This window comes from Danio aesculapii, chromosome 22, assembly GCF_903798145.1.
Source record: "Danio aesculapii chromosome 22, fDanAes4.1, whole genome shotgun sequence".
Lineage (NCBI taxonomy): Eukaryota > Metazoa > Chordata > Actinopteri > Cypriniformes > Danionidae > Danio > Danio aesculapii.
Genome location: NC_079456.1, coordinates 31410257 through 31421432, shown reverse-complemented (window position 1 = coordinate 31421432; position 11176 = coordinate 31410257). Strand labels below are relative to the sequence as shown.

At 37.1% G+C, this 11176-nt stretch overlaps 1 protein-coding gene across 2 annotated transcripts in view; it reads right to left on the bottom strand.

Moving 5' to 3' along the window:
• Nucleotides 1-11176, bottom strand: part of shoc2 (SHOC2 leucine rich repeat scaffold protein) — a 39826-nt gene that overhangs the window by 1937 nt on the left and 26713 nt on the right. For both annotated transcript variants that reach the window (XM_056447821.1, XM_056447820.1), the window contains exons 3-7: nucleotides 10670-10807; nucleotides 8303-8433; nucleotides 8024-8212; nucleotides 4629-4751; nucleotides 4122-4259 (exon numbers count right to left, since the gene is read on the bottom strand). In XM_056447821.1, coding sequence (XP_056303796.1) covers nucleotides 4122-4259; nucleotides 4629-4751; nucleotides 8024-8212; nucleotides 8303-8433; nucleotides 10670-10807 — 719 coding nt within the window. The remainder of the gene's footprint in view (nucleotides 1-4121; nucleotides 4260-4628; nucleotides 4752-8023; nucleotides 8213-8302; nucleotides 8434-10669; nucleotides 10808-11176) is intronic.

The window sequence follows — 11176 nt, the reverse complement described above, 5'->3', positions numbered from 1 at the left end:
TGGGTCTGTTCTACGCAAGCTATGATGACTTTCACCTTGATATTTTAGCACGGATGTAAACCTGGCCAAATTGCACTGTAGGTGGCGAGAGCGAGTCTTCAAGAGCGAGTATTCCTACTGTGAAATCACCACATCAAACATGATGTGCTAACATGGATGCAGTTCACTAGAGTGAATCAGATTAAAGTTAACTCCACATCTATCAGGCACCTGTAGAGTTGCGTTCGAGGAAAACATATACAAATAAAATGGACCGGGTAATTTTTAAAATGAATAACAGTGAATGAAATTCAAACCGGTGAGCCGTCTGACAAAAAAAGTGCCCTTCTGAATCAAATCAGCAGGATGCCCTGGATCTTTCACTTACTTCGAAGACACTACTGACTACATTTACATGGACATCTGTAATCTAGTTATTCTCCTTAATAGACAATAATATAATTAAGGTGTTTATGTGAAGTGCTTTCATGTAAGAGTTTCATGTAATTTTGGGTAACTTTAACTGCTGTTCGGCAGTTTCACCTTCACTCATGAACATTTCATTCATGCCCCCGTGACAAATTGGGGTATTAGACGCAAATAAGGAGTGGTGAGAGTGTTATGGAATTTAATAACGCCGAATAGATAGAAAAAAATCTGATCTTGTCAGAAATTAAGACGAAAAGTCCTACATGACGGTAATAGTTTGATTGCGGTGTTTACTTCAATGCCGCTAATATATGCATAATCCATGTCTTAATTCCATTTCTGTTTAGTTCAGTTATGACTTTAGTCGGATTAAGGCATTCAAAAAAAATCACTGTTTGGAGCTTATGTAGGCCTACAGTTCAAAGTTCATGTTTAACTGAATAAACAGTAAACACAAGTACATCTTATTGAACATCATTTATTTTCATCACCAATTATCATAGTAGAACAGTTTCTCAAGCAGTTTGTGATGCATTTTGGAAACAGGAGATTAGCCCCTGGTCTAATGCGCCACCTGGCTTGAGAAACCCATTCTTAAAGACAGATTTTTAGTCATTAACTGGGTAGCACACATATTCTGAATGCCTTCGGCAGAATTCAAATGAGTCATTTTAATCTAGATTAAGTCCAAGATTACAGTGAGATTAATCTAGAGAAAAAAAATCTATGCCCACCTATATATATATATATATATATATATATATATATATATATATATATATATATATATATATATATATATATATATATATATATATATGAATAAATAAATATATCTATCTTACCATATTAGTTAGCCCACTGTGTTAGGCACAATAACATAAATCATAAAAATAAAGCTTCATTATCTTGGTCTCTTGTCAAGACAAAATCTAAAACGGTAGGGATCAAACCAAATGAAAGTTGTATAACTATTATCCACGAGCTTACTTTCTCTTTCTCAGATTTCACTCCCTAGATCATCTGACGTCATGTACCTCACACATAGGATATGCGTTAGGGCTTCCCCTACTGTTATGCACCTAAAACACCGATTGACGCAAAACTCGTCAATGGCAGGGAAGCGTTTTTTGTCATCAACGATAGGGAAAGATTTCAGCGAAATCATTTATCGATTTGACGCACATCATAATAGGCTACCTGCCATACATGTAAAGCAAAAATATTGTCCTTCAATTCAGTCAAGTACAGCGGCCGTCATGCTTAAACCAATCGCCATCATTGTAAGCTGCTTGCTTTTATGTCTGTTCTATTGCTCCATTTGTTAGATGTTTGCTCCCACTTTTTTTGCAGTCTGAAGTGTGTCAAACGCACAAAACACCCAATTCGCGCTGTGTTATTCAGTTTGCGCCAGAGGATGTCTAATCGTATCTCTGCATGTAAATCACTCAGACTTCATCTGCGTCTGCTTCTTGCATCGGCTTCAAAACAATTCCCCCCTACTTCCATGTAATGTTAGGATTGTGAGGCCGCAGGCGAGACGTCATCTTTCGAGGGCCCCTCAAATACATCATTTGCGTTGCATATGCAACGTCTATAAGTCATGTAAAACAATTAATTGCAACCTGAAATAAATATAATTTAATTATATGGTTTGGAATTTTTTTGTAATTATTTTGCGTTTAAATTAAGAATTTTTGGGGGATCACAAAAAACAATTGCGACTTTTTGTGGATTTTGTGTTGGATTCAGCCATTGCAGCTTAACACGAAGCGTTAAGGTTTTCCTACCTAAAAAATGTTGGGCTATCTTTCCTCTACTAAACCTTAGATGGTCCTTCTGAACCTTTAAAAAAATGTCTTCGCCAATAAAACTGTTGAATGTTTTGAGTTCTCTTGAAAAATGTGTTTGAAATTAGGAAATTGTGTTTGATCATAGAATTGTTCTTCATAGAAAGTCTTCGGAACTTCTGCATTCTCTTCAAATATCTTTGTTTTCTTTTCTCCCAAACTTGACAGGCTGGTAAACTCTGTGTTTAATTTCATAAAACTCTTGCCTTCCACAAAATGTGCCAATCTCACAATGCTCCAAACAAACTTTAGATTGGCCCTGATGAACTCTGTCTTTGGTTTCTTAAAATGTCTGTTCGATTGCAAAATGTTTGGGTTCTTTTGAAAATGGAGCTCTCTCACAATAGTTTGGAGTGCTTTCAAGAAACATTCTGTTCTCTACAAAAAACATTATATGCTAGCCCTGATTAACATTGCTTTCACTTGTGTTTTGTCATTAAAAAAACTACATTTACAACCAAACTTTCTCTTGCAAAAACATTTGGGTTTCTTTGAACAATTGTCTTAAATTGTACTAACATTTTTTCCAACCTTTAGATCTCTTGTACATTTTTCACTGAGACAATTTGCCTTCACACACAAAAAGCTTATCTTCCTTTAGCTAAAAAAAATGGTTACCAAAGAGGTTTGCATGAAACTTTGCACTCTTTCTGAAGCATCTGCACACACCTGTGAATCATGCAAAACATTTGTGATGTAAATAAAAATTTATCTTATTATTTATTATTAATTATATATTATTATTAGAACTATTTTCTAACATAGTTTTATGCGATTATGCGATCGCTGAATCCAAGACAAAAATCAACAAAAGTCAAAATTTAATTAAAATTTTTTAATTTTTAATTTAATTAATTTAAATGCAAAATAATCGCAAACGAATGTAAATAAACTAAAAAAACATCCAGTTTCAAACCACATATTCAAATTATATTTACTTCAGTTTGCAATTAAGTGTTTTACATGACTTATAGACGTTGCATACCAGGGTCTCTCAAAAGATGACGTCTCACCTGCGGCCTCACAATCCTAACATTAGATGGAAGTGGGGGGGGGTTGTTTTGAAGCCGATGCAAGAAGCAGACGCAGATGAAGCGCTAGTGATTCACATGTGAAGTCAACGTAAAGACGCAATTAGACATTCTGTGGCACAAATCAAGTGAATAGCGCAAATTGGGCATTTTGTGCATTTGACACGCTACAGACTGCAAAAGAATGTGGGAGCAAGCATCTATCAAATAGAGCAGTGGAAAAGACAACAAAGCAAGCAGCTTACAATGATGGAGATTGGTTTAAGGATGACAGCCACTGGGCGTGACCAAATTGAAGGACATTTTGTTGCTTTACGTGTATGGCTGGTAGTTTATTATGATGTGCGTCAAATCGATACATGATTTCGCTCAACTCTTTCCCTATCGTGGACGACAGAAAACGCTTCCCTGCCATAGATGATTTTTGCGACAATGCGTGTTTTTTAGGTGTATTACTGTAGGGGAAGCCCTAACGCATGTCTTGAATGAGGTAGATAATGTCAGATGATTCAGGTAGTGAAATCTGCGAAAGAGAAAGTAAAATTGTGAATAAAAATAAATCGCAAAAAAAATAATAAAACGATTCGTGAAAAACTAGGGGGGACTGATATAGTATATTGGTTTATTAAATACCCAATGCATTTGAATATTTTTGTGAGGATATGCAAGGTGTACTTGGAAAATCATCTGTGAGAGTGTACAAAATATTTTTGACAAAACAGCAGGTTTTGCACTTTTGCATGAGAACGCAAAATTATTTAAATGCTTAGGGTCTCCACACAGTAATGCAAACCGGTAAAAACTGCATCTTCCTAAAAGACCACTGTCCTACCTGCAGATCCTTAAGATAGGCAATCTCATTGGGGAGAGACTCCAGTTTGTTCTCCTCCAGATCAAGCTCTCGTAGTTTCCTTAAGTTGCCAATCCCATGAGGCAACTTCTTCAACAGGTTGTTGGACAAGGTAAGCATCTAAAGAAACCAAAAGAAAACAAAAAACTTGTAACTTGAGTGTTGTGGAGCTGCTCATCGATGGATTTGTTCTTCAGTGTTTGAACTTTCAGCAGTGAAATTTAAACCACACTGAACTGAACTAAACTTCAACTCTGAAAACTGGACTGACACAATTTCAGTTTACTAGAACTTGTATATTTGATTGAAATGTATTTTGTCTAAAAAAAATGTGTACATTCGAAATAGATCAAATCAAATCAAATGTTAAGCTGCTTTGACTCGATCTACATTGTAAAAACACTATATAATTAAACATGAATTTAATTGAAAAAAAAAAACATGAGCAAAAGCAGACCCAAAAATAGGTTTGCTTTCATGAAACGTCACCTCTAAAGACACAAGGCCGCAGATGTCCTCTGGAATCTTGGTTAACTGGTTTGTTGCCAGATTCAGCTCCACCATACTGGTCCACGTCCCAAAATCCAGCGGCAGAGACGTTAACTGGTTGTCCTGTAAATATGATTTTAAAAAATAAAAAGATGGAATGGTTAAAATGTTATTCTTTTAACCTTTTGTAAGATTTAGAGGTGCTTGGCTAAGCAAAACTAGTTACAACACTTACAGCATTACCTAACATAGATGTTTAGAAGTCCAAAGGCTTGTACCATGATGGTGGCTAAACAAATTTAGGATTACTAGAATAAATCATCAGTAACTAGTTGAATTGATAAAACCATACCAGAGCAATCAGGCTTTGTTGATGATCATCAACTTTCTCTGTTAACTCATGAGTGTCTGCACATGATGGTGTGGCATTATTTGCAGGCAGCCAATCACATGCCTCAAAAACAAAGAAGGTTAGCAAGCCATCCAGTGTAAGATACTATGGCAACAATAAACAAAGTTGAGTTACTGACCTTATTCTTCAATGCGAAAGTGCGCTCATTGTTTTAGAACTTCCAAATTAGTGTCAGAGAACTAGTAATGACTAGTAATAATAAATGGCAGATAATGGTCAAACTACTTGCTCTACAAACAATTGTGTTCATTACTATACATAAAAGAATAATAATATAATAAGATCATATCAGTTTGCAACATCAATCAGCATATAACAAGCTGTTTTTAACATCTGAAATCAATGAATGTGAATGAGACCGGAAGTGTTAAGCCCAAAAGTGTTAAGCCCAATGCCGGCTCTCTCATATGTGAAGAATAACGTCAATATTCATGGTACCTAAAACACCAAATTGCTGCAAACTAAACTCAAATTTTACTGGCAAGCCAGCTAATTTAGCACACAGCAGTTTTTAAAGGTCACATTATAGCAAAACCTCTTTTAAAGATCAAATCGTCTGACTTTAAAAGAGATTATTTATTATTTAACTATTTTAGATGATTTATATAACTATAAATGTAATCCAGCAATTTTAGTTTAATAACCAAATCATTAATATACACTCACCAGCCACTTTATTAGGTACACCTGACTAGTACTAGCTGGACCCTCTTTTCCTTCAGAACTACCTTAATCCTTCATGGCATAGATTCAACAAGGTACTGAAAATATTCCTGAGAATTTGGTCCATATTTACATGATAGCAACACGCAGTTGCTGCAGATTTGTTGGCTGCACATCCATGATGCGAATCTCCCGTTCCACCACATACCAAAAGTGCTCTATTGGATTAAGCTCTGGTGACTGTGGAGGCCATTTGAGTACAGTGAACTCATTGTCATGTTCAAGAAACCAGTCTGAGATGATTCGCGCTTAACGACATGGCGCGTTATCCTGCTGGAAGTAGCCATCAGAAGATGGGTACACCGTGGTCATAAAGAGATGGACATAGTCAGCAACAGTACTCAGGTAGGCTATGGCGTTGACTCGATGCTCAATTGGTACTAATGGGCCCAAAGTGTGCCAAAAAAATATCCTTCACACCATTACACCACCACCACCAGCCTGAACCGTTGATACAAGGCAGGATGGATCCATGATTTCATGTTGTTGATGCCAAATTCTAACCCAACCATCCGAATGTCATAGCAGAAATCGACTCATCAGACGTTTTTCCAATAATCTATTGTGCAATTTTGGTGAGCCTGTGCAAATTGGAGCCTCAATTTCCTGTTCTTAGCTGACAGGAGTGGCACCCGGTGTGGTCTTTGGCTGCTGTAGCCCATCTGCCTCAATGTTCGACGTGCTGTGTGTTCAGAAATGCTCTTCTGCATACCTCAGCTGTAACGAGTGGTTATTTGCATTAGTGTTGCCTTCATATCAGCTCGAATCAGTCTGACCATTCTCCTCTGACCTCTGGGATTTTCGCCCACAGTACGGCCACTCACTGGTTATTTTCTACCATTCTCTCTAAACCCTAGAGATGGTTGTCACTTAAATGACCTTTCTTCCCTATTCTGATGCTTAGTTTAAACTGCAGCAGAGCATCTTCTTGACCATGTCTACATGTCAAAATGCATTGAGTTGCTGACATGTGATTGGCTGACAAGAAATTTGCATAAAATAGCAGTTGGACAGGTGTACCTAATAAAGTGGCCAGTGAGTGTATATATACATTTCCAGATATGCAGCTGGAATTTAAAACTTTATTATTTTTCTTAATCAGGAGATAAAGCTTACACTGTAAAAATGCTTACAATCTCTTCATGTTGTTCAAATTTAAGTTCATTAAACAATTATGCTGTCCCAAAAAAAAAAACAAGAAATGTGTAGTTCCAGCTCATTTTAAATAAGCAGTTTGAACAAACAGCAAAAATCTTTTTGAGTATATATATATATATATATATATATATATATATATATATATATATATATATATATATATATATATATATATATATATATATATATATATATATAAATAATCTTAAGGCCCAAGGTGTTTTTTTTACATACTTTTTTTTTATTTCTCTTTTCTATTTGGGCTCATTAGAACCTAATTAGAATATAAACCCAAGTACCACCTTTTGATACAATGTACTTTTAGAAAAAAATGATGTCCATATATGTGGACTCGTGGTCCGAATTTACATAAAACACTTTTTTCTGAATTGTTTTTAAACCATATTTACCATTAATTTTTTTTTAACTTGCTTTGACTGGTAAAATGATAATTTGTTTTGAACAGTTAAAAATAGTGGTTGGGACATTTCATATGCTGCAAAACAGTTGCAGGATGACACTGTGTCTGTAACAAAATATAAAACATTCAAAGTATTTTAAATGGCCACTTAAAAGCTAAAATGTGCTGTCCATGTATGTGGACACTTAAGCCCAAGGAGGATATAAGCTTAGATTTTTATACCTATAGAGTCTCTGTATACCTATACAGTGCATATCATACAACTATACAAACTAACTTCACTTGCACAAATAAATCTTTCCTCTTTCATAGACTGGTCTTTTCAACTAGCTGCGTACGTGTTTTTACATTTTTTGTATTTTTAAACCTTTTCATTTTGCTTGAAGTCAGTCACAGTATCTATCTGTTCCAAGGCATGCGATTGGCTGCTTGCTATTGATATCCCATATTCATATGCAAACACTCATTGAACTCAGAGTCAAAGTCCAAGTTAAAAGAGAAAGTTGATGATCAGCATCTTAAAACCAACAAAGCCTGACTGCACAGGTTTAGTTTTGTCAATAAGAAATTAATCCCCTAATTTAAGAGTTTGTTCAGCCAGCATCCTGGTACAGGCCCCTAGTCTCAGGTCTTTAGGCTGGTGTCCCTACTTTACACTCTCCACAATTTTTGTGCTCTCACCTTCATATTTAGCTTGCTAAGCACTTTTGCTCGAGAGAAAATGCCAAAAGGGATCTTGTTGATACGGTTGTGCTCCATGTTGAGAGAGTAGATAGTGGAGAACTGGGACGGGCCGCCCACTGGGTAAGACTGGAAACAGTTTCGCGCCAGCGTCAGACTTGTCAAGTTCACCAGACTGGAGAGAAGTCCCTGAGGAGGAATAGACAAAGAGCAATGTAATACACACATATACAAGCATGAAAATAATTATCAGCTGGACTGAGTGGAAGTAGGCCTCACCTCTGGTAACACCGAGATGTTGTTGTTTTCGAGGTTGAGCTCTTCCAGCTCTCGGCACTTTGCTAAAGATCGAGGGATCGCTGATAGACGGTTGTACCTCAAACCTAGACGGTTTATACTTGCCAAGTTACCTGAAAAAGTAAATGAAGGTGAGAAATCCTATTTGGATAGTTCTCCTAAAATAGAATCATCTACTCAGAATGGTGGTGTTCAAATGATGTATGCCTTTATTTTTCTTCTCATACTTTTCTATATAATGGAGTCGATTAGCATCAGCATTAAAGGAATAGTTCATGCCATAACTTACTCACCCTAAAGCAATCCTGACAGTCAGAGTGGTTTTACAATTTGGCCCAATTCCAATTATATATATTTTTTATCCCTAGCTTTAAGTTTTACCCTTAAAAGCTAACTTATACTTCTGCGTCAGGCACACGCGTGTGCTCCGTTGCAGCCTTCGCGTGGTCGCATAGCCCTCGTAGTGGCCGTCATGCACCTCTCAAAAAATGTAACTAAACGTTGCAACGACGCAAAGCGTAAGCTCTGTGATTGGTCAGCTTGGCAGTGCTGACGAGTGTGGGCGGGACCAAGAGCCACATGAACCCATTGGAGTGAGTGTTTGAGTGTTGAGTCCCGTGAAGGAGCTCCAGATGGAGTTTTGCTTTGTGTTTCCCTGATGATTAAAGTTGTTGCACGTCTGCCGACTCCCACCTCAAAATGAGCACGATTTTTACATTAAGGTACCTTAAAGTACATTAAAGTTGCGTTCAGAAAAAAAACACCAGCGAAGAAACTCGACACAGAGGAACATAAAAACCTACTGCCAGCTAGCATTTCGGAAGTGTTATTGCAGAGCAACCCAAACAGCATGCAGAAGTATAAATGCACGGCAATGCGCAAGAGATGCGCCGTGGGTCACGCCGCTCACTCGATGAAGAAGTATAAACCAGGCTTAAGAAATGGGACACCACTACAACCCCTGCACACATCATCATGTCATTGCGAACTCGTACTTCATATGAGATCGACGACGGCAACTGCTGTTGTTATTCCAGTTGCGTTATTTTTTGGTATCCATCCTCAGGAAATCACTGAAGGCAACGATATCATGTTATCATAACGATATAATGTGTCAATAATATCATAACTGTAATGTGTATTTAAACCAGGGGTCACCAATCTTGTTCCTGGAGGTCCGGTGCCCTGCAGGGTTTAGCTCCAGCTTGCCTTAACACATCTGTCTAGGTGTTTCAAGGATACCTAGTAAGACCTTGATTAGCTTGTTTAGGTGTGTTTGATTAGGGTCGGAGCTAAAATCTGCAGGACACCAGACCTCCAGAAACAAATTTGGTGATCCCTGATTTAGACCATGGCCATGTTCATCTATAGAAAAACTACATTAACATTATACCAGACACTGTAAAAAGGTCATTCCCAGCCACTAGACTTTTCTGACAGGGTATTCCAGTGTCATCGAGAGACAGAATGTTGAGGGACTGCTATACAGGAGTGTTAAAGCATGACAGTAAAACATGAAAGCCGTAATAAAACATGCGCTTGTTTGATATAAAACTTTGTAATAGTGAGAAAAAAAAAAGGTTTGTACCCATTAGTTTCAAGTGTGGTCCTGAAAAACTCCGTTTCAAGGGCTATCTAGCCCTTCCCTTTCTCCCTACACCTTCATGCTAAAGAGAATTGGGACACTCGTTTTGCACGTTCACGTGAAGGGGTAGGGGTGAGTGAAAGGGCTAAGAGTAGAATTGGAACTATATCCTGGCTCTTTCATGTTGTACAATGGCGTCGGATTGTAACTTATTTTGAAGAATCACATGAATCCATCATCGATTTAACCGATATAAAATTACATTGGTGAACAAAAAAAACTAAAATATGACTTTATTCAACAGTTTCTTCTCCTCAGTGTCAGTATATTGTGCATATCCAAGGTAAAACATCAGAGGAGAAGAATCTGTTGAGTAAATTTGTTATTTTTGTTTTATGTGCACAAAAAAAAATTCTCATAGCTTGATAATATTCCGATTAAACCACTGAAGGAATATAGCCTCTTTTGAAACTTAAAATCTATTGAGGATGAGGGAGCTCTCAGGTTTCAGCTAAAATATCTTTGTTTGTGTATGGAAAATAAACGAAAGTCTCAAGAGTTTTAAACAATATGACTGTAATGAGTAATTGATAACAATTTTCCTTTTTGGGTGAATTAAGCTTATGATTTAAATGTGTAAAGATTTTATATTTACATGAGCATCAAAGCATACTTTCTCCACCCATTATATTATAATTAAACGGCATTCAAAAATAAAAAAACTGGAAAATGTCCCAAAGATCCCACCTTGAGCTCATCCTCACCTATAGTCTCAGGCAGATCGAGAAGATCATTGTGCTGCAGGTCAAGGTTGGTGATCTGAGTGCAATTTCCAATCTCTTTAGGAAGGTGCTCCAGCTGGTTGTGGGCTACATCCAACGTGATCAAGTTACAGAGCTCACCTTTAACACAAGACAACAGAAACGCTGCAAATGAACACTACTCAAAGTAGAAAAGTTCAATGTAAGGGATTTTATGCAATGACAAAGTGGGAGAAAAAAAAAAAATCAGTTCTCTGATGCATTATGATTGAATGTAATGCGTCAGAAAGTTTCACTTTCAACCACAGCTGTGTGCTGTGAAGGCACTTATGCAAACATTTCAGACTGCCGTTTTGCTTGCTGCTAATTCTATGCACACATACAAATATACAAAACCCTTCAGCATCTAAACTTCCATAGGTTGGAAAGCTTTTACTTGAAAGAACTCGGGGGAAATTGCATGTTTTGAGTGTCCCAGGCTTTTCCTTGATACTGTGTCAATCAAAAGCT